Genomic DNA, 24134 nt, shown 5'->3' with positions numbered 1-24134 from the left:
TTACGGTTAGACCAGGCAAAGGCTGAGAGGGAACCCCTAGACCCCTCTCTCACCTGGTTGTAACACATGCATTTCACAACCTCATGACAGTCAATGAAATATTTCTGAAGTGTAGTGACTGTTGTAATGTAGGAAACACACGAGTGTGGGTATCAAGCTCAGGGGTGATGATCATGCCAGTTAAATATCCCTGCCGCCTCTCACACTGCACAGCCTCGAAGATGATAACTCTGACAGGAGTTGGGGGGGGAGGGTGGGGGATGAAACTGGGGAGTGGAAATGAGAGAGATGGGAACAGAGGTTGTTTCCTACCACGCAGGGGCTTGGGGAAGAGGGAGAAAGACCCTTACCTGCAGGCAGGGCGTTGCTCATGTTGAGAAGGGTTGTCAAGTTACGGAGGTCACTGTTGATGCTCTGGGCAACACCGGGGTACTGCGAGACAAAGGGAGAGATCAGAGAGAGAGAGCGAGAGAGAGAGAGAGAGCACGCGGCCCGCCAAGCCCACAATCCTGCATCAGTCTCGGCCGACGAGTTGAATGTGGAGGGCAGGGTAGTCAGCCACACACCGCACAGGGGGAGTGGCTTCTGAGCTGACAGTGAGCAGGGTGGGGGGGAATGAATGCACGCAGTTCCTCCCTTTTTCAGTAACTGATCTGCTCAATCCCTCAGGCGCTGCTCACCTGGATTTTCATGGCCACCTCCCGACCATCCTTCAGCCTCCCCAGGTGGACCTGCCCAATGGACGCTGCAGCGAAAGGACGTTCTTCGAAGTACTCCAGCCTCTCGCGCCACTCCGACCCCAGCTCACTGTTCAAAGTTTTCTATTGTCAGCGTAAAGGACAAATACATTACTGTTTATCAGCTCCCTCTACACCGTCCCCATCAAACACTCCCAGGACAGGTACAGCACGGGGTTAGATACAGAGAAAAGCTCCCTCTACACCGTCTCCATCAAACACTCCCAGGACAGGTACAGCACGGGGTTAGATACAGAGAAAAGCTCCCTCTACACCGTCTCCATCAAACACTCCCAGGACAGGTACAGCATGGTGTTAGATACAGAGTAATACTCCCTCTACACTGTCCCCATTAACGTACCCAAGAGTGATTAACATTGTACCCGCCATCTTGTGATATCTCTGGGCATGATTGCTAGTTGGGGATGGTTTGGTGTCTGACCCCGTCTATACCTATTCCATCTCAGACCCCAGGGGTCTGTACTCTTCCAGGCCAGGTTGCCTCTCCATCTGGTTCTTTCCCTCTGCCTCCCTGTGTTTCTGAGGAAATAAGGGGAAGGTCCTCCTTCTGAGGCCTCTCACTGCCTGGACACTGAGGGGAGCCTCCCAGGGCTCCCCTCCCTGGTGTGAAATGATGGTTGCCCCTCATTCTTACCAGCATTTGCCTGATAGGCATGAAATCGGCCCCTTGTCGCACCCTCTCAAAGATCTTCTGTAGGGCTGGATTTATGAAAGCTTCATCTGCCAGAAAGAGAGGAGGGACGGTGGTTAATCCAGGGAGTACATGTACAAACATATGAACTAGCAGCAAGAGTAGGCCATTCGGCCCCTTGAGCCTGCTCCTCTACTTGATAAGATCATGGCTGATCTGTTTGTGGACTCAACTCCACTTTCCTGTGTGCTCCCCATAACCCTCGACTCCCTGGTTTGTCAAGAATCTGTCTACCTCTCCTCAAAACCATTCAATGACCCTGCCTCCACTGCTTTCCGGGGAAGAGAGTTCCACAGACTCACGACCCTCCAAGAAAAAAATTCTCCTCATCTCTGTCTTAAATGGGAGACCCCTTATTTTTAAACTGTGCCCCCTAGTTTTAGATTCCCCCACAAGGGGAAACATCCTTTCCACATCCAACCTGTCGAGACCCCTCAGGATCTTATATGTTTCAATAAGATCACCTCCCATTCTTCTAAACTCCAATGAGTACAGACCCAACCTGTCCAACCTTTCCTCATAAGATAACCCTCTCATCCCAGGAATCAGTCGAGTGAACCTTCTCTGAACTGCTTCCAATGCAATTCTGTTTTCTGTTAGTTAACCAATTCTCTATCCATGCTAATATGTTACCCCATATACCATGGGCTCTTATTTTGTTCAGTAACCTTTGATGTGGCACCTTGTCAAATGCCTTCTGGAAATCCAAGTACACCACATCCACAGGTTCCCCTTTATCCACCTGGCTTGTTACTTCCTCAAAGAACTCGAATAAGTTCGTCAAACATTCCTCAAAGAACTCTAATAAGTTAGTCAAACACGATTCCCTTTTCACAAAACCATGTTGACTCTGCCTGATTGCATTGAGATTTTCTAAATGACCTGCTATAACCTCCTTAATTAACAGATTCTAGCATTTTCCCTATGACAGATGTTGAACTAACTGTCCTGCAGTTTCCTGCTTTCTGTCTCCCTCCTTTCTTGAATAGAGGAGTCACATTTGCTATTTTCCAACCTGATGGGACCTTTCAAGAATGGAGGGAATTTTGGAAAATTAAAACCAATGCATCCACTATCTCAGCAGCCATTTCTTTTAAGACCCTAGGATGAAGTCCATCAGGACCTGGGGACTTGTCAGCTTTTAGTTCGAATAATTTTCTCAGTACCCTTTCCCTGGTGATGTTAATTGTTTTAAGTTCCTCCCTCCCCTTCACCTTCTCATTCACAATTATTTCTGGGATGTTATTTGTGTCCTCTACAGTGAAGACAGATGCAAAATATCTTCAATATGTTCAATTCACCCACCATCTCCTTATTTTCCATTATTAATTCCCCAGATTCACTCTCTAGAGGACCAATGCTTACTTTACTTACTCTTTTCCTTTTAAATACCTGTAGAAACTCTTACTATCTGTTCTTATATTTCTAGCTAGCTTTCTCTCGTACGCTATTTTCTCCCTTATTAACCTTTTCGTCATTCTTTGCTGTTTTTACATTCTGCCCAATCTTCTGACCTGCTACTCACTGAATTGTATACTTTTTCTTTCAATTTGCTAAGATCTTTAACTTCCTTAGTTAGCCACAGATGGAGTGTCCTTCCCTTAGAGTCTTTCTCTCTCACTGGAATGCATCTTATCTGTGTATTCTGAAATATCCCCTTAAATGTCTGCCACTGCATCTGTGCTGATCTATCCCTTAACCTAATTTGCCAGTTTACTTTAGCCAGCTCTGCTTTCAACCCCTCATAATTACCCTTATTTAAGTTTAAAACACGAGTCCTAGATGGAATGTCGGAAACGCAGGATTCCAATCTGCGCCACAGCAAGATCCCACAAACAGCAATGTGATAATGACCAGATCATCTGTTTTTAATGATGTTGGTTGAGGGATAAATATTGGCCCCAGGACACTGGGGAGAACTCCCCTCTCCCTGCCCCCCTGATCTTCTTCCAAAAGTGGCCATGGGATCTTTTACACCCACCTGAGAGGGGGTGGGGGGGCCCTCGGTTTAACATGTCATCCAAAGGACAGCACCTCCAACAGAGCTGCACTCCCTCAGTACTGGCCTGGATTATGGGCTCAATTCTCTGCACGCAACTCAAACCCACAACCGTCTGACTCAAAGGTGAGAGAAAGAGGCTGATATCAATGAGCCACAGCTGATGCCATCGGGGGGATGGGTGGGGGAGGAAGCAGTGGGTGAAGGCCCTTGTCTTATACAGAGATGCAGGCCTCAAACTCAATTACCAACTTGTGCTGAGATGGTGGGGGAGGAGCGGGGGGATGTCAGCCTGGTCTACAGCTCCTCAGGACACTGAATTGAGCTCTCATTGCATGCCTACTGCAGTTGAATATCCTGCCTGTTTTCACCGCCTCTCTCTCTCTCCCTCTGGAGCCTGCAGAACCCGTCTCCCAGCTTCGAGAGGGGAAGGGACGTAGGTGGGGGTTTGGAAGTAGCACCGTGCCAGTGAAAAGGCACCGCCTGCAGAAGAGCGAGCTACGCGGAATGTTGGGGGGGTGGAAACGGTGTGACAGGCGGCCTCGGGGCCCTAGGCCTGAGGGGCTCAATCGAAACACTCCAGGCTGTGAGGACCCAGCAGCTTACACAACTCAGGCAGGCCGACGGACTCTCAGCAGCACTCGGGTGTTAGAGGAGGAGTGAGGCCCACGCTGGGCCTGGACGGAGGCAGTGCCTCACTGGGCCTAGGCTCAGGCTTCGAGGAAAGGCCGAGGGATTGTGAACCTCTGCGGGAGTCCTGCTTTTAATTTCGCCTGCGCATCCCAGCACTGAGCCAAGGACTGAGAGGCTCCCTTTCTCTCTTACTCTCTCTCTCACACACACACAGGAACCTAGCAGAGTTCGACGAAACCAGGGCCTCGCCCGCTGCCCCGTGTACTGGGCCCCTGACTGATTGCTGGCCGTGGAGATGAGCTTCAGGCTGAAAGGGTTAACAATTGTTGACAGCAATAACTCAGAACTGAATCAGCAAAATATAACAAAGGTAATTTGGGGCCTAGTTCCAGGGCTCCTCCTACCTCCAGTGTCCTTGGCCTCCGCCCCCATCATCCCACCCCATGTTGTTATTATACTCGGTGTTTACAAAGCTTCGTTATCGCCTGACTGGTGAACTGATTGTTCTTTACTGATTACGAGGGAGGTAGATCACAGGCAATGTAGTAATAACCTGAACACAAACAGACGCACACCCAGCAAGAATCAGATCCGTCTCCAGCAACCGGGCCCTGGCCTGCCAGCATAGGCCTCAGAGTCAGCAGCCTGGCAAAGACAAGACCCTGGCAAGGGCTGAGGGGAGGAGGGAATGCCAGTCCCACTAGCTGCGTCAGATTCCACCCCCCTCCACGCCCCCCCACCCCCCCCACTCCCTACCCTCGCCTCTCCCCAATGCAGGTTGGCGCCCTGCCTGACTTGTTGAATTTTGTATCATTGGCCCTGATGGCACCGCAGGCATAAAGAATCGTGGAAAATTACAGCACAGAGGAGGGGCCATTCGGCCCATCAAACATGGGCCAGTCCTAGCTCTTTTAACCGTGCCCTCCGACGCCCAGCCCCGTCCCCGAATCCTTTCATATTCTACCTTGGCTAACCCTTATCCGATTCCCTTTGCGATTAGGTTCTAGGCCCTGCCCCAATCGCCCTCTGTGGCGAGGCACCCGGTGGTCGAATATCCCCCTGCACGAAAGCATCGTTTCAAACTCCCAACTTGGCACTTTTTTTTTTAAACGGATCGTCATCGAGCCGTGACTAGGTTCCTGGTGCCCCAGCCCTCCCCGTAACCCAGGGGATTCATAGCTAACCCGACGCGAGGCTGTGTGGGCAGATAACTGACCCCTCGGAGGACAGGCAGAGAGGTCCCTTCCCCCTCCCGCGGAGGATGCAGAGTCCATACCTTGAATGCTCAGCATTTGCCCCAGTTTCAGAGCGGCCCCTCGCACCTTACAAAGGGTGTTCACAACTCTTTCAGCATTTGCCTCCGACAGGACAGTACTGGAGTCGAGCAACAGAGCACCTGGAATAACAGAGTGACGGGTTAGTATCTATTCAGAGAAGCTGTGCGAAAAATTACGCTGTCAACCAATTTAAAATTGTCAGTAGGGCTCTCAGTGTGGTGCACTGCACTGGAATATATTAATACATAGGTCCCTGTTCTTTGCAGACAGAAAGAACATGTACACACATTGCGCCTGTTTCAGCTGAACAAAGTAAGTGACAGCCATTTGCTGGTGCATTCCTCAGGGCAATGCCATCACCAATCAGAGTCAAGCTGCCTGGTTTAAATTTCAAACAAAGCTTGGCAGTTAGTTGTTAGTCACTGCAAACTGATGTATCCGCCATGGCAACGCCTTTCCCAATCAGAGTTCACTTGCCAACCAATCAGCACTCTCTTCTCATGCAGTATAAGTTGTTGTTTTCCCTTACATTGGTTATTCTTGCGGATTGTCCTGATGAGTGCAAGACAAAATGCTTTGACAACATGTCTCTATTTTCCCTAGAGACCAATTAAATTTGTTTAAAAGCTTGTTAAGAGCATGGTGGAGGAAGGGGGAATTTTTAAAAGGGGACGCACGGGTTTCAGGAGCTCCCAGTTTTGGATCGGCTGAAGAGAGGCGGCTGGAGTGGGGAGCCAGTCAAGGCTGTCGTAAGAGGGACAGCGGGGCGGAGTTGGCAGGCAGATTGGGCACTCAGGGCTCGGGCATTGAATGGGATCGTCCCCCCCCCAACTCCCGGCATCGCGGGGCCAGAGGGTCAGGAGTTGCCAAGGACGACAGGGTGGGCGCCTATCCAAAAAAGGAAGGCCGCAGCTGGCGCCGGGGGGCACAATTGTCAGGTTTTGGCCCTGGGGCGATGTGGGGCAACACCCTCCGCAGGAAGGGCAGAACCCCGGGCACCAGGAGGGCAGGGGAGAGGGACGAGGGACAGGAAGGACGCGAAGGAGACAGCTCATGAGGGGAGGAGCAGGAGGCGAGGGAGGAGAAGAAATTGGAGGCGGAGGGAGATGACGTCGAACAGAGAGGTGCCCGTGCCGCACGATGAGGTGGCCTCCTCCTGCCAACTTCCAGGAAGAGGATCTCCCTCCTTTCCCTCTCAGCCTCCAGCGTTAGATCCAGGTCGGCATTAATGAAGCAAGGGGCAGAAAGTTTAACGAACTGTGAGTTTGCGAATTTAGAGATGCTCCCTTAACATCAATAAACTGCTTCCAATTTAAATGACTGTTCTACCAAGAAAGCCAGCTATAAAAGCAAAATACTGCAGATGCTGGAAATCTGAAATAAAAACAAGAAATGCTGGAAATACTCAGCAGGTCTGGCAACATCTGTGGAGAGAGAAGCAGAGTTAATGTTTCTGCTCAGTGACCTTTCATTAGAACTGGCAGATATAAGAAATGTAAAAGATTTTAAGCAAGTAAAGCAGGGGTGGGGCAAGAGATAACAAAAGAGAAGGTGTTGATAGGACAAGGTCACAGAGAATAGCTGACCAGAAGGTCATGGAGCAAAGGAACGGTATGTTAATGGTGTGTTGAAAGACAAAACGTTAGTGCAGAGAGGGTGTTAATTGACTGCAAAGCGCAAAGCACTCCAAGCACAAACATTTAAAAAAAAATTTTAAAACATTCTTTGGGACTGAGCGGAGGTGTTCTGCAAAGCGGTCACCCAGTCTGCGCTTGGTCTCCCCAATGTAGAGGAGACCACACTGTGAGCAGCGAATACAGTATACTACATTGAAAGAAGTACAAGTAAATCGCTGCTTCACCTGAAAGGAGTGTTTGGGGGCTTGGATAGTGATGAGAGAGGAGCTAAATGGGCAGGTATTACACCTCCTGTGATTGCAGGGGAAGGTGCCGTGGGAAGGGGACGAGGTGGTGGGGGTAATGGAGGAGTGGACCAGGGTGTCACGGAGGGAACGATCCCTTCAGAATGCTGATAGGGGAAGGGAGGGGACGATGCCTTTGGTCGTGACATCACATTGGAGGTGGCGGAAATGGCGGAGGATGATCCTTTGGACTGCTCAGTCCGTAAGCATGACCCCGAGCTTCCGGTTTAACACCAGCACCTCCCTGCTCTCATGCTCACATCTCTGTCCTGGGATTGCTGCAGTGTTCCAGCGAACATCAACGCAAGCTCGAGGAACAGCATCTCATCTACCGATTAGGCACACTACAGCCTGCCGGACTGAACATTGAGTTCAATAATTTCAGAGCATGACGGGTCCCCCTTTTTATGTTTAGTTATTTTTTCTTTTTTCCTTGGATATTTTATTTTAGTGTTTTTAGTGTGTTTAGTTTGTTTCTAATGTGCCTACCCACGGTTTCTGTTTTTTTTTAAATTGTAATGTTCGTGATTGGAGTGCTTTGTGCTTTACAGTCAATTCACACCCTCTCTGCACTAACACATTGTCTTTCAGCACACCATTAACATACCGTTTGCCTTTGCTCCATGACCTTCCGGTCAGCTATTCTCTGTGCCCTTGTCCTATTAACACCTTCTCTTTTGTTATCTCTTGCCCCGCCCCTTGCTTTACTTGCTTAAAACCTTCTACATTTCTAATATTTGCCAGTTCTGAAGAAGGGTCACTGACCTGAAACATTAACTCTGCTTCTCTCCCCACAGATGCTGCCAGACCTGCTGAGTATTTCCAGCATTTCTTGTTTTTATTCAAGAAAGCCAGTGTTGTCCAATAGGATTTCAATGCTCGCCAAATCACCTGATACAAAATATGTGCAATACTAATGAAAAACAAACGTGCAATCTTTTGAAAACAGTGATCGGGACCAATGGATGCACTGCCTGCCAGAGGCGGCTTCGAAAGGGTTTCGCAATCCAAAGCAAGCCTGCTGCGTACACTCTCAAAGGGTGGTGACAATCTGTGAACTGAAGTGTTGTGTTTCTGACAGTGTGCTCCAGTTTATTTTCTCCTGCCTTTTCTGCACACAGTGACCGGACATTCAATAGACCGTCGGTCAGTTCATGGCCAACCTCAAATCTCTCCTTCATTGCCAATAGCCCCCTATTCCTACCGATCGCTCGCTCCAACAGATGAAGGCTGAACACACTGTCGTTGCACTGTCCTTGCTGGCCACAATTACACGGCAACCCTCAACGCCGTCTGTCGCTCACGCACCTCAGCTCTTCCTTGCTCAACTAGGGACGGACGACAAGCGTTCTAAGCGAGTGACGCCCATACTCATTCCGCCTGCTGCAACTTTAACACAACTCAGTGGCTCTAAGAACGAAGAGCATCAAAACACTGCATGTGGCAAGCGGTGAACGCACTGGACAACACTGAATTGAACACTGGAAACAGTTTCTCTTTATTTACTCTATCTAAACCCCTCATGATTTTGAACACCGCTATCAAATCTCCGAGGCCTACCCTGCCTGGTATAAAACTCAAAAAAAAAAGAACAATTTTTTTTTTTCAAAAAGGGGGCTAAAAATAAACCTGAAAGTCTGAAGATCTGAAAATGCATTAATTCTGAGAATGACCACTCAAACGGGACACAAATTATTCCCCTCTCTCTCGCTCTCTCTCTCCATCTCCATTTGTGTTCCTGACAGAAGCCTGACAGCTAGGCCTTATCACATTATCTCGTTTAATTCCACTTCCGCCAAGCTTCCAGATTGAGTTAGAGAACCGAAATATCATCCTGTCTGGATAAACGACACGAAAGATGTTGGTTTTTCGCCTTGCGGTATGCTAATAATTTGCATTAGGGTATTTGTCACCATAGCAACCAGCTCGCCAACCAGCGGCCTGGTACAGAGAGGCTTTGCACTCCCCGAGGAGGACTGGCATTCAAAGGACTTGAGCTTCAGAGAGATTACATAAGATTTGATTGCATGTTGATTATCATGGATGTTAGATCGTGTGTGGCTTAAAATCGAAACCCGAACAGATGAGAGTTTGAACTCTCGAGCACCAGGCCTCGGAATCATTTTTCCAAATCCAGGGGTGGGGCAGGAGATTTGACATTACTTTGCTGTTGATGAAATCTTCAGTCCAAGAAGCACAAATGTGGACCTTTGGTGCTCAATTTACATTTTAGAAATTTCTAGAAAGCCCAGTCAAAAAAATAACAGAGGATAAGAGGCAGACAGGTGATGTTGTGCTTGATTTTACTTGACTTGTAATCCAGAGTAATGCCAACACTTACTATAGGCTGAGGACCTACTGTCTTTCCGCAGACCGGAAACCTGCTTCCCGCCCAATCCAGAGTAGAAAGTCAACCCGCAGCTGGTTAATGAGGTTTGGTGTTGACTCTGTGATCCTTACTCTGCTCAATAAACCTTAACACCATACATTTAGACAGTGAGCAACCCTTACTCTGAATAAACAGTGACTCTGTATAATTACACAGTGAGTGATCCTCACCCTGAATAAACAGTGACTCTGTACAGTTACACAGTGAGTGATCCTTACCCTGAATAAACAGTGACTCTGTATAATTACACAGTGAGTGATCCTCACCCTGAATAAACAGTGACTCTGCACAGTTACACAGTGAGTGATCCTTACCCTGAATAAACAGTGACTCTGTATAATTACACAGTGAGTGATCCTCACCCTGAATAAACAGTGACTCTGTACAGTTACACAGTGAGTGACCCTCACTCTGAATAAACAGTGACTCTGTATAATTACACAGTGAGTGATCCTCACCCTGAATAAACAGTGACTCTGTATAGTTACACAGTGAGTGATCCTCACCCTGAATAAACAGTGACTCTGTACAGTTACACAGTGAGTGATCCTCACCCTGAATAAACAGTGACTCTGTACAGTTACACAGTGAGTGATCCTCACCCTGCTGAATAAACAGTGACTCTGTACAGTTACACAGTGAATCATCCTCACCCTGAATAAACAGTGACTCTGTACAGTTACACAGTGAGTGATCCTCACCCTGAATAAACAGTGACTCTGTACAGTTACACAGTGAGTGATCCTCACCCTGAATAAACAGTGACTCTGTACAGTTACACAGTGAGTGATCCTCACCCTGCTGAATAAACAGTGACTCTGTACAGTTACACAGTGAGTGATCCTCACCCTGAATAAACAGTGACTCTGTACAGTTACACAGTGAGTGACCCTCACCCTGAATAAACAGTGACTCTGTATAATTACACAGTGAGTGATCCTCACCCTGAATAAACAGTGACTCGGAATAGTTACACAGTGAGTGATCCTCACCCTGTATAAACAGTGACTCTGCACAGTTACACAGTGAGTGATCCTCACCCTGCTGAATAAACAGTGACTCTGTACAGTTACACAGTGAGTGATCCTCACCCTGTATAAACAGTGACTCTGTATAATTACACAGTGAGTGATCCTCACCCTGTATAAACAGTGACTCTGTACAGTTACACAGTGAGTGATCCTCACCCTGTATAAACAGTGACTCTGTATAATTACACAGTGAGTGATCCTCACCCTGTATAAACAGTGACTCTGTACAGTTACACAGTGAGTGATCCTCACCCTGTATAAACAGTGACTCTGTATAATTACACAGTGAGTGATCCTCACCCTGAATAAACAGTGACTCTGTACAGTTACACAGTGAGTGACCCTCACCCTGAATAAACAGTGACTCTGTACAGTTACACAGTGAGTGATCCTCACCCTGAATAAACAGTGACTCTGTACAGTTACACAGTGAGTGATCCTCACCCTGAATAAACAGTGACTCTGTACAGTTACACAGTGAGCGACCCTCACCCTGAATAAACAGTGACTCTGTACAGTTACACAGTGAGTGATCCTCACCCTGTATAAACAGTGACTCTGTATAATTACAGTGAGTGACCCTTACCCTGAATAAACAGTGACTCTGTACAGTTACACAGTGAGTGATCCTCACCCTGAATAAACAGTGACTCTGTACAGTTACACAGTGATTGATCCTCACCCTGCTGAATAAACAGTGACTCTGTACAGTTACACAGTGAGTGATCCTTACCCTGCTGAATAAACAGTGACTCTGTACAGTTACACAGTGAGTGATCCTTACCCTGCTGAATAAACAGTGACTCTGTACAGTTACAGTGAATGATCCTCACCCTGAATAAACAGTGACTCTGCACAGTTACACAGTGAGCAATCCTCACCCTGAATAAACAGTGACTCTGTACAGTTACACAGTGAGTGATCCTTACCCTGCTGAATAAACAGTGACTCTGTACAGTTACAGTGAGTGATCCTCACCCTGAATAAACAGTGACTCTGTACAGTTACACAGTGAGTGATCCTTACCCTGCTGAATAAACAGTGACTCTGTACAGTTACAGTGAATGACCCTCACCCTGAATAAACAGTGACTCTGTACAGTTACACAGTGAGTGATCCTCACCCTGAATAAACAGTGACTCTGTACAGTTACACAGTGAGTGACCCTCACCCTGAATAAACAGTGACTCTGTACAGTTACACAGTGAGTGATCCTCACCCTGAATAAACAGTGACTCTGTACAGTTACACAGTGAGTGATCCTCACCCTGAATAAACAGTGACTCTGTACAGTTACACAGTGAGTGACCCTCACCCTGAATAAACAGTGACTCTGTACAGTTACACAGTGAGCAATCCTCACCCTGAATAAACAGTGACTCTGTACAGTTACACAGTGAGTGATCCTCACCCTGAATAAACAGTGACTCTGTACAGTTACACAGTGAGTGATCCTTACCCTGAATAAACAGTGACTATGTACAGTTACACAGTGATTGATCCTTACCCTGAATAAACAGTGACTCTGTACAGTTACACAGTGAGTGATCCTTACCCTGAATAAACAGTGACTATGTACAGTTACACAGTGAATGATCCTTATCCTGAATAAACAGTGACTATGTACAGTTACACAGTGATTGATCCTTATCCTGAATAAACAGTGACTCTGTACAGTTACACAGTGAGTGATCCTTACCCTGAATAAACAGTGACTCTGTACAGTTACACAGTGAGTGATCCTCACCCTGAATAAACAGTGACTCTGTACAGTTACACAGTGAGTGATCCTCACCCTGAATAAACAGTGACTATGTACAGTTACACAGTGATTGATCCTTATCCTGAATAAACAGTGACTCTGTACAGTTACACAGTGAGTGATCCTTACCCTGAATAAACAGTGACTATGTACAGTTACACAGTGATTGATCCTTATCCTGAATAAACAGTGACTCTGTACAGTTACACAGTGAGTGATCCTTACCCTGAATAAACAGTGACTCTGTACAGTTACACAGTGAGTGATCCTTACCCTGAATAAACAGTGACTATGTACAGTTACACAGTGAGTGATCCTTACCCTGAATAAACAGTGACTCTGTACAGTTACACAGTGAGTGATCCTTACCCTGAATAAACAGTGACTATGTACAGTTACACAGTGAGTGATCCTCACCCTGAATAAACAGTGACTATGTACAGTTACACAGTGATTGATCCTTATCCTGAATAAACAGTGACTCTGTACAGTTACACAGTGAGTGATCCTTACCCTGAATAAACAGTGACTCTGTACAGTTACACAGTGAGTGATCCTTACCCTGAATAAACAGTGACTCTGTATAATTACACAGTGAGTGATCCTCACCCTGAATAAACAGTGACTCTGTACAGTTACACAGTGAGTGATCCTCACCCTGAATAAACAGTGACTCTGTACAGTTACACAGTGAGTGATCCTCACCCTGAATAAACAGTGACTCTGTACAGTTACACAGTGAGTGATCCTTACCCTGAATAAACAGTGACTATGTACAGTTACACAGTGATTGATCCTTACCCTGAATAAACAGTGACTCTGTACAGTTACACAGTGAGTGATCCTTACCCTGAATAAACAGTGACTCTGTACAGTTACACAGTGATTGATCCTTATCCTGAATAAACAGTGACTCTGTACAGTTACACAGTGAGTGATCCTTACCCTGAATAAACAGTGACTCTGTACAGTTACACAGTGAGTGATCCTTACCCTGAATAAACAGTGACTATGTACAGTTACACAGTGAGTGATCCTTATCCTGAATAAACAGTGACTCTGTACAGTTACACAGTGAGTGATCCTTACCCTGAATAAACAGTGACTATGTACAGTTACACAGTGAGTGATCCTCATCCTGAATAAACAGTGACTCTGTACAGTTACACAGTGATTGATCCTTACCCTGAATAAACAGTGACTCTGTCCAGTTACACAGTGAGTGATCCTGACCCTGAATAAACAGTGACTCTGTACAGTTACACAGTGAGTGATCCTTACCCTGAATAAACTGTGACTCTGTACAGTTACACAGTGAGTGATCCTGACCCTGAATAAACAGTGACTCTGTCCAGTTACACAGTGAGTGATCCTGACCCTGAATAAACAGTGACTCTGTACAGTTACACAGTGAGTGATCCTTACCCTGAATAAACTGTGACTCTGTACAGTTACACAGTGAGTGATCCTCACCCTGAATAAACAGTGACTCTGTACAGTTACACAGTGAGTGATCCTGACCCTGAATAAACAGTGACTCTGTACAGTTACACAGTGAGTGATCCTTACCCTGAATAAACAGTGACTCTGTCCAGTTACACAGTGAGTGATCCTGACCCTGAATAAACAGTGACTCTGTACAGTTACACAGTGAGTGATCCTTACCCTGAATAAACTGTGACTCTGTACAGTTACACAGTGAGTGATCCTCACCTGTATAAACTGTGACTCTGTACAGTTACACAGTGAGTGATCCTGACCCTGAATAAACAGTGACTCTGTCCAGTTACACAGTGAGTGATCCTGACCCTGAATAAACAGTGACTCTGTACAGTTACACAGTGAGTGATCCTTACCCTGAATAAACTGTGACTCTGTACAGTTACACAGTGAGTGATCCTCACCTGTATAAACAGTGACTCTGTACAGTTACACAGTGAGTGATCCTCACCCTGAATAAACAGTGACTCTGTACAGTTACACAGTGAGTGATCCTTACCCTGAATAAACAGTAACTCTGTACATTTACACAGTGAGTGATCCTTACCCTGCTGAATAAACAGTGACTCTGTACAGTTACACAGTGAGTGATCCTTACCCTGCTGAATAAACAGTGACTCTGTACAGTTACACAGTGAGTGATCCTCACCCTGAATAAACAGTGACTCTGTACAGTTACACAGTGAGTGATCCTCACCCTGAATAAACAGTGACTCTGTACAGTTACACAGTGAGTGATCCTTACCCTGAATAAACAGTAACTCTGTACATTTACACAGTGAGTGATCCTTACCCTGCTGAATAAACAGTGACTCTGTACAGTTACACAGTGAGTGATCCTTACCCTGCTGAATAAACAGTGACTCTGTACAGTTACACAGTGAGTGATCCTCACCCTGAATAAACAGTGACTCTGTACAGTTACACAGTGAGTGATCCTGACCCTGAATAAACAGTGACTCTGTACAGTTACACAGTGAGTGATCCTTACCCTGAATAAACAGTGACTCTGTCCAGTTACACAGTGAGTGATCCTGACCCTGAATAAACAGTGACTCTGTACAGTTACACAGTGAGTGATCCTTACCCTGAATAAACTGTGACTCTGTACAGTTACACAGTGAGTGATCCTCACCTGTATAAACTGTGACTCTGTACAGTTACACAGTGAGTGATCCTGACCCTGAATAAACAGTGACTCTGTCCAGTTACACAGTGAGTGATCCTGACCCTGAATAAACAGTGACTCTGTACAGTTACACAGTGAGTGATCCTTACCCTGAATAAACTGTGACTCTGTACAGTTACACAGTGAGTGATCCTCACCTGTATAAACAGTGACTCTGTACAGTTACACAGTGAGTGATCCTCACCCTGAATAAACAGTGACTCTGTACAGTTACACAGTGAGTGATCCTTACCCTGAATAAACAGTAACTCTGTACATTTACACAGTGAGTGATCCTTACCCTGCTGAATAAACAGTGACTCTGTACAGTTACACAGTGAGTGATCCTTACCCTGCTGAATAAACAGTGACTCTGTACAGTTACACAGTGAGTGATCCTCACCCTGAATAAACAGTGACTCTGTACAGTTACACAGTGAGTGATCCTCACCCTGAATAAACAGTGACTCTGTACAGTTACACAGTGAGTGATCCTTACCCTGAATAAACAGTAACTCTGTACATTTACACAGTGAGTGATCCTTACCCTGCTGAATAAACAGTGACTCTGTACAGTTACACAGTGAGTGATCCTTACCCTGCTGAATAAACAGTGACTCTGTACAGTTACACAGTGAGTGATCCTCACCCTGAATAAACAGTGACTCTGTACAGTTACACAGTGAGTGATCCTCACCCTGAATAAACAGTGACTCTGTACAGTTACACAGTGAGTGATCCTTACCCTGAATAAACAGTAACTCTGTACATTTACACAGTGAGTGATCCTTACCCTGCTGAATAAACAGTGACTCTGTACAGTTACACAGTGAGTGATCCTTACCCTGCTGAATAAACAGTGACTCTGTACAGTTACACAGTGAGTGATCCTTACCCTGCTGAATAAACAGTGACTCTGTACAGTTACACAGTGAGTGATCCTTACCCTGAATAAACAGTGACTCTGTACAGTTACACAGTGATTGATCCTTACCCTGAATAAACAGTGACTCTGTACAGTTACACAGTGAGTGATCCTTACCCTGAATAAACAGTGACTCTGTACAGTTACACAGTGAGTGACCCTTACCCTGAATAAACAGTGACTCTGTCCAGTTACACAGTGAGTGATCCTGACCCTGAATAAACAGTGACTCTGTACAGTTACACAGTGAGTGATCCTCACCCTGAATAAACAGTGACTCTGTACAGTTACACAGTGAGTGACCCTCACCCTGAATAAACAGTGACTCTGTACAGTTACACAGTGAGTGACCCTCACCCTGAATAAACAGTGACTCTGTACAGTTACACAGTGAGTGACCCTTACCCTGAATAAACAGTGACTCTGTACAGTTACACAGTGAGTGATCCTCACCCTGAATAAACAGTGACTCTGTACAGTTACACAGTGAGTGACCCTCACCCTGAATAAACAGTGACTATGTACAGTTACACAGTGAGTGATCCTCACCCTGAATAAACAGTGACTCTGTACAGTTACACAGTGAGTGACCCTCACCCTGAATAAACAGTGACTATGTACAGTTACACAGTGAGTGATCCTCACCCTGAATAAACAGTGACTCTGTACAGTTACACAGTGAGTGACCCTCACCCTGAATAAACAGTGACTCTGTACAGTTACACAGTGATTGATCCTTACCCTGAATAAACAGTGACTCTGTACAGTTACACAGTGAGTAATCCTCACCCTGCTGAATAAACAGTGACTCTGTACAGTTACACAGTGAGAGACCCTGACCCTGAATAAACAGTGACTCTGTACAGTTAGACAGTGAGTGATCCTTACCCTGCTGAATAAACAGTGACTCTGTACAGTTACACAGCGAGTGATCCTTACCTTGAATAAACAGTGAGTCTGTACAGTTACACAGTGAGTGATCCTCACCCTGAATAAACAGTGACTCTGTACAGTTAGACAGTGAGTGATCCTTAACCTGCTGAATAAACAGTGACTCTGTACAGTTACACAGTGAGTGACCCTTACCCTGAATAAACAGTGACTCTGTACAGTTACACAGTGAGTGATCCTTACCCTGAATAAACAGTGACTCTGTACAGTTACACAGTGAGTGACCCTCACCCTGAATAAACAGTGACTCTGTACAGTTACACAGTGAGTGATCCTTAGCCTGCTGAATAAACAGTGACTCTGTACAGTTACACAGTGAGTGATCCTCACCCTGAATAAACAGTGACTCTGTACAGTTACACAGTGAGTGATCCTCACCCTGTATAAACAGTGACTCTGTACAGTTACACAGTGAGTGATCCTCACCCTGAATAAACAGTGACTCTGTACAGTTACACAGTGAGTGATCCTTACCCTGCTGAATAAACAGTGACTCTGTACAGTTACACAGTGAGTGATCCTTACCCTGAATAAACAGTGACTCTGTACAGTTACACAGTGAGTGATCCTTACCCTGAATAAACAGTGACTCTGTACAGTTACACAGTGAGTGACCCTGCACAGACTGAGGTGGTGTGGTGGGATTGCTCATCCTCAGCCCACTGGCTTGTGCCTCAGTTCTTTGCCCGCCCCCCGCCCCCCGAGCAGGACGGATCCGTACAGGCACAGAGGGTACAATTTTCAACACTGAAACACAGGATGGGTTTCCACCCACACTGTAACATTTATACACCCCGCTGAGTCCCAGAGGGCCGTATCAGGTGGTGCTGCACTCACCCCGTGATCGACTTTCCGCGCTGAAAGTCTTCTTTGTGGCTTCGAGCAGCGTTCCGAATCCAACTCGGATTGCAAGTCCTGCAGGAAACATCAACAGGAACGCTGGTTACAGAATGAAGAGGGCCAGCGGCATTCCTCAGAGCGCACAGTTACACAACCAGCACACATGTAACAGGCACAGGTATATAGACACACACACGCACATACACGGAGATGGGATAGGAGTCTGTGTCTGTGATTGACACACACACACACTCTCTCTCACTCTCTCCCTGATGGGACAGGGCTCCGTGTTTGGGGTTTATAATCTGCAGACAGAGCTTGACAGACTGAATTCATTTGGAAGAATTCCAAACAACAAACAAACGCATCATCAGGTCACTAACTGACTGAGGGGCCGCGCGCTGTCTGCCCAGACAGTGGTAGTCTCCTGGTCTAGTGAGGTATCAAGTGATTGCTTCTTCAAAGCAATTCATTGCCCCCCTTACCCGGGGCCCGCGAGCTTTACTTTGGATTGGAATTGTAATTCATGTTTTCCCAATGTCATTCCCGCTCTCAGGCAGTGGACTGAGTGGATTCGATACAGAGGGAGGCAGGGAGTATTAGAGAGACAGAGAGAGGGAAAGAGACAGAGGGAGAGGGAGAGGGAGGGAGGGAGACAGAGTGAGAGAGAGCGAGAGAGAGGGAGACAGAGAGAGGGAGGGAGACAGCGAGAGAGAGAGAGGGGGAGACAGGGAGAGGGAGGGAGGGAAACAGAGAGAAGGAAGGAGACAGAGGGACAGAGAGAGGGAGGGAGGGAGACGGAGCGAGAGAGAGGGGGGGGAGGGAGGGAGACAGAGAGAGGGAATGAGACAGGGAGAGAGAGGGAGGGAGACAGAGAGAGAGGGAGAGCGAGGAAGGGAGACAGAGGGAGGGAGGGGGACAGGGAGGGAGACAGAGAGAAAGAGAGACAGAGAGAGGGAGGGAGACAGCGAGAGAGAGAGAGGGGGAGACAGGGAGAGGGAGGGAGGGAAACAGAGAGAAGGAAGGAGACAGAGGGAGGTAGAGAGGGAGGGAGGGAGACGGAGAGAGAGGGAGAGAACATAAAAACATAACAAATAGGAACACGACTCGGCCATTCGGCCCCTCTAGCCTGCTCTACCATTCAGTAAGACCATGGCTGATCTTCTACTTCAACCCTACTTGCCCGCCCACTCCCTCAATTCCCTCAGTGTCCAAAAATTCTCTCAATCTCAGTCTGGAATCTACTCAACGACGGAGCATTTACAATTCCAAAGATTCACAACCCTCTGAGTGAAGAAATTTCCCCTCACCTCAGTCAGAAGTGGCCGATCCCTTATCCTGAGACTGACCCCGTGTTCTACACTCTCCAGCCCGGGGGGAAAACAGCCTCTCAGAATTTTATACCTTTCAATGCGATCACCTCTCATTCTTCGAAACGCCAGAGTACACAGGCCCATTCTACCCAATCAGAGAGAACGACACATCACTCTTCAATAATAGCCAGTGCCTACCTCCAAAATTAGCCAGCCGTTCAAGTCGAGTAGTTGGTACTTTCAATTCTCGTGCTTTGTCACTCAGCTGGAAAACAAAATATAAATCGATTGTAACACAGAGTCTGTCCCCTATCCCCACCCTCCAGTCTACTCACGGTTGGCTCGTCTCTTCCCCCGGGACATGATCAACACAGTGCTGTACCTGTCCTGGGAGTGTTTGATGGGGGACAGTGTAGAGGGAGTTTTACTCTGTATCTAACCCCCGTGCTGTACCTGTCCTGGGAGTGTTTGATGGGGACAGTGTAGAGGGAGCTTTACTCTGTATCTAACCCCGTGCTGTACCTGTCCTGGGAGTGTTTGATGGGGACAGTGTAGAGGGAGCTTTACTCTGTATCTAACCCTGTGCTGTACCTGTCCTGGGAGTGTTTGATGGGGACAGTGTAGAGGGAGCTTTACTCTGTATCTAACCCCCGTACTGTACCTGTCCTGGGAGTGTTTGATGGGGACAGTGTAGAGGGAGCTTTACTCTGTATCTAACCCCAGTGCTGTACCTGTCCTGGGAGTGTTTGATGGGGACAGTGTAGAGGGAGCTTTACTCTGTATCTAACCCCCGTGCTGTACCTTGTCCTGGGAGTGTTTGATGGGGACAGTGTAGAGGGAGCTTTACTCTGTATCTAACCCCGTGCTGTACCTTGTCCTGGGAGTGTTTGATGGGGACAGTGTAGAGGGAGCTTTACTCTGTATCTAACCCCGTGCTGTACCTGTCCTGGGAGTGTTTGATGGGGACAGTGTAGAGGGAGCTTTACTCTGTATCTAACCCCCGTGCTGTACCTGTCCTGGGAGTGTTTGATGGGGACAGTGTAGAGGGAGCTTTACTCTGTATCCAACCCCGTTCTGTACCTTGTCCTGGGAGTGTTTGATGGGGACAGTGTAGAGGGAGCTTTACTCTGTATCTAACCCCCGTGCTGTACCAGTCCTGGGAGTGTTTGATGGGGACAGTGTAGAGGGAGCTTTACTCTGTATCTAACCCCCATGCTGTACCTTGTCCTGGGAGCGTTTGATGGGGACAGTGTAGAGGGAGCTTTACTCTGTATCTAACCCCACCTACCATTTGCCGTGGTGCTGGTTGGCGTGGGGTCAGTTTGGTGCCACGTGCCTTCTGTAGATCTTCAGCAGTCAGGGTGCGGACGGCCGTGGAGTTCCGACGGAGGAAGTAGCCGCTGCTGATATTGCCGAGAGCGAGTGAGGTGACTCGCTGACCGGAGAACAGTCGTGTGCTCGTCCCGTGCAGCTCGCTGAGGAGTGGGGTTTGGACCGATGCTAGGACGGCCCACGACCCACCAGTGGGCAAGGGCATCTCTGACTGTCCGCAGTGCCTGCAGGAGGCAGGTGGCATCCCGTGCCCTCGACTCGCAATCTCCCTCGGCCGATACCGGCACCGATCCTGCGCCAGAAAGAACATCACTTGTTTACTGTAGATGCCCCAATACCCCTCAAACCCTCCCCGACTCCCCTCAAACCCTCCCCAACACTCCTCAAACCCTCCCCGACTCCCCTCAAACCCTCCCCAACACTCCTCAAACCCTCCCCGACTCCCCTCAAACCCTCCCCAACACCCCCCAAACTTGCCCCTACAGTCCCCCGCCCCCACATGGTCTCGCCCTCTCACCTGTGCCGAGTTACCCAGGCTCCTCACCACGGCAACGGAGGCCCTCGTGCGGGTCAGGCCGCACCTCAGCATTTGGGTCTTTGTCCTGCCGAGCCCCTGCCTCAGCACAGCCGACATTAGAGCCACGTCTGCGAAAACAAACAGGGTCGGTGAGGGGGTGGGGGCAGGGGTCAGCATCATATTCCCAGGAGGCCTCGCAGCACGTCACCATGGGGACAAAGCCATCCCAACATTCCTCTGCCCTGGCAGTATTAATAGAGGGCTTTCGCTGCTGCTAGGCATTCTGGGATCGACCCTCCGCCATTGCCCATCGCTCGCTGTCCCTTTCCCCTTGCAATTCACAGTGGGGAGAAACGCACAAGAGCGACGACGGCCCAGCTGAGCCATCAGCCAGCAGCCAGCTTCCTCTTCCCATCTGGCCTTGGCCTAGTCGACTGCTGGAGGCATCACAGTGAAGCCTGATTTCACTCACAACTAAGGGCCAGACAGGCAGCTGAAGCCTGCAGCTCCGGCTGTTTTTTTTTAATGCTCCATAATCCAGGCCCACTGCCCAGAAGGATATCAGTTGGGGTGGGACAGTGGTGCAGTGGTAATGTCACTAAATTAGTAATCCAGAGGATAATGTGTTGTGGATCTGGGTTCAAATCCCACCATGGCAGCTGGTGGAATTTAAATTCAATTAATTAATTTTTTTAAAAGCTAGAATTGTCGTAACGGTGCTGTGAAATTATCACTAAAAACCCATCTGGTTCACTAATGTCCTTTTGGGAAGGAAATCTGCCAATCATACTTGGCCTGGCCGACATGTGACTCCAGCAACCTGTCAGAGGTGCCGTCTTTTGGATGAGACGTTAAACTGAGGGCCTCTGTCTGCCCTCTCGGGTGGATGTAAAAGATCCCACAGTTTTGGAGGGAGGTGGGAGCGGGTGTCAGACACCTAACCCACAGCGCATAGCAAGCTCCCACAAAGGCTCTCGCACCTTAAACCTATGTCCCCTAGTAACTGACTCTTCCACCCTGGGAAAAAGCTTCTGACTATCCACTCTGTCCATGCCGCTCATAACTTTGTAAACCTCTATCATGTCACCCCTCCACCTCCGACATTCCAGTGAAAACAATCCGAGTTTATCCAGCCTCTCCTCATAGCTAGTGCCCTCCAGACCAGGCAACATCCTGGTAAACCTCCTCTGTACCCTCTCCAAAGCCTCCACGTCCTTCTGGTAATGTGGCGACCAGAATTGCACGCAATATTCTAAGTGTGGCCTAACTAAAGTTCTGTACAGCTGCAGCATGACTTGCCAATTTTTATACTCTATGCCCTGACCGATGAAGGCAAGCATGCCGTATGCCTTCTTGACTACCTTATCCACCTGCGTTGCCACTTTCAGTGACCTGTAGACCTGTACGCCCAGATCTCTCTGCTTGTCAATACTCCTAAGGGTTCTGCCATTTACTGTATACCTCCACCTGCATTAGACCTTCCAAAATGTATTACCTCACATTTGTCCGGATTAAACTCCATCTGCCATTTCTCCGCCCAAGTCTCCAACCGATCTATATCCTGCTGTATCCTCTGACAATCCTCATCATTATCCGCAACTCCACCAACCTTTGTGTCGTCCGCAAACTTACTAATCAGACCAGCTACATTTTCCTCCAAATCATTTATATATACTACAAACAGCAAAGGTCCCTTAGTTTAACATCTCATCAGAAAGACGGCACCTCTGACAGTGCAGCACTCCCTCAGTGCTGCATGGGGATCGTCGGCCTGGATTATGGGCTCAAGTCTCTGGAGTGGGATTTGAACCCACGATATTCTGAGTCGGAGGCGAGAGAAAGACAATGGAAGTAATCCCGCCATTGTCCCGCCAAAATCGACTGAATTCTCCGGGTGGAAATATCAGGAGTAGAAGCGGAGGGTGCTAGCCCACCCTAGGCCGAGGCTCCGCTATCCAACTCAATCTCACCTCCAGAGGAATTCCCAATATCCGAGAGTTCCCAAAGACCCTGTGGAAATTCACAGTAACAACAACAACTTATATTTCTAAAGCGCCTTCAATGTAATAAAAGGCGTTAAAGTGTTTCACAGGAGGGTTATTGGGCAAAACCTGACCCCGAGCCACATAAGGAGATAATAGGGACAGGTGACTAAAAGCTCGGTCAAAGAGGTCGGTTTTTAAGGAGCGTCTTAAAGGAGGAGAGAGAGAGAGAGGCGGAGAGGTTTACGGAGGGAATTCCAGAGCTTAGGGCCCCAGGCAGCTGAAGGCACGGCCGCCAATGGTGGAGCGATGGGGATCGGGGGATGGACAAGAGGGCGGAATTGGAGGAGCGCAGAGATCTTGGAGGGTTGTGGGGGCTGGAGGAGGTTACAGAGATAGGGGGGGTGGGGGCGAGGCCATGGAGGGATCTGAAAGCGAGGATGAGAATTTTAAAATCGAGGCGTTGCTTAACCGGGAGTCAGTGTAGGTCAGCGAGTACAGGGGGCGATGGGTGAACGGGACTCGGTGTGAGTTAGGACACGCGGACAGTGGAGTTTTGGATGAGCTCAAAGATTACGGAGGGTAGAATGTGGGAGACCAGCCAGGAGAGTGTTGGAATGGTCAAGTCTCGAGGTAACGAAGGCTTGGATGAGGGTTTCAGCTGCTGATGGAGCTGACGCAGGGGGGGCGGTCTTACCGATGGCACGGATATGTGGTCGGAAGCTCGAGGTCAACTATGACAGCAAGATTGTGAAGAGACTGGCTTAATCTCAGACTGTTGCCAGGGAAAGGGATGGAGTCGGTAACTAGGGCTTGTCGTGGGGATCGAAAACAATGGCTTCAGTCTTCCCAATATTCAATTGGAGGAAATTTCTGCTCATCTGGTACTTGATGTCGGTTGAGCAGCCTAAAAATTTAGCAACAGTGGAGGAGTCAAGAGAGACAGTAGTGAGGTAGAATGAATGCCCTCAAAATGTAAACATTGCCGCATGACTCATACACACACACAAAGACACACGCACAGAGACACAAACACACATACAGACAGAAACACACACACAATACACACACACACACAGAAACACACACACACACACACAGAAACACACACACAGACACACACACAGAAACACACACACAGACAC

At 47.8% G+C, this 24134-nt stretch overlaps 1 protein-coding gene across 1 annotated transcript in view; it reads right to left on the bottom strand.

Moving 5' to 3' along the window:
• Nucleotides 1-24134, bottom strand: part of LOC137355855 (atypical kinase COQ8A, mitochondrial-like) — a 42660-nt gene that overhangs the window by 10332 nt on the left and 8194 nt on the right. Inside the window, exons 2-9 of the mRNA XM_068021447.1 lie at nt 21008-21135; nt 20447-20782; nt 19357-19423; nt 17843-17920; nt 5358-5477; nt 1393-1478; nt 681-821; nt 351-432 (exon numbers count right to left, since the gene is read on the bottom strand). Of these exons, the coding sequence (XP_067877548.1) occupies nt 351-432; nt 681-821; nt 1393-1478; nt 5358-5477; nt 17843-17920; nt 19357-19423; nt 20447-20782; nt 21008-21124 (1027 nt within the window). The 5' untranslated portion in view covers nt 21125-21135. The remainder of the gene's footprint in view (nt 1-350; nt 433-680; nt 822-1392; nt 1479-5357; nt 5478-17842; nt 17921-19356; nt 19424-20446; nt 20783-21007; nt 21136-24134) is intronic.

The sequence above is a fragment of the Heterodontus francisci genome, chromosome 44, assembly GCF_036365525.1.
Source record: "Heterodontus francisci isolate sHetFra1 chromosome 44, sHetFra1.hap1, whole genome shotgun sequence".
NCBI lineage: Eukaryota > Metazoa > Chordata > Chondrichthyes > Heterodontiformes > Heterodontidae > Heterodontus > Heterodontus francisci.
Note: the sequence above shows the minus strand (reverse complement) of the source record. Positions and strands in the feature narration are given on the sequence as shown.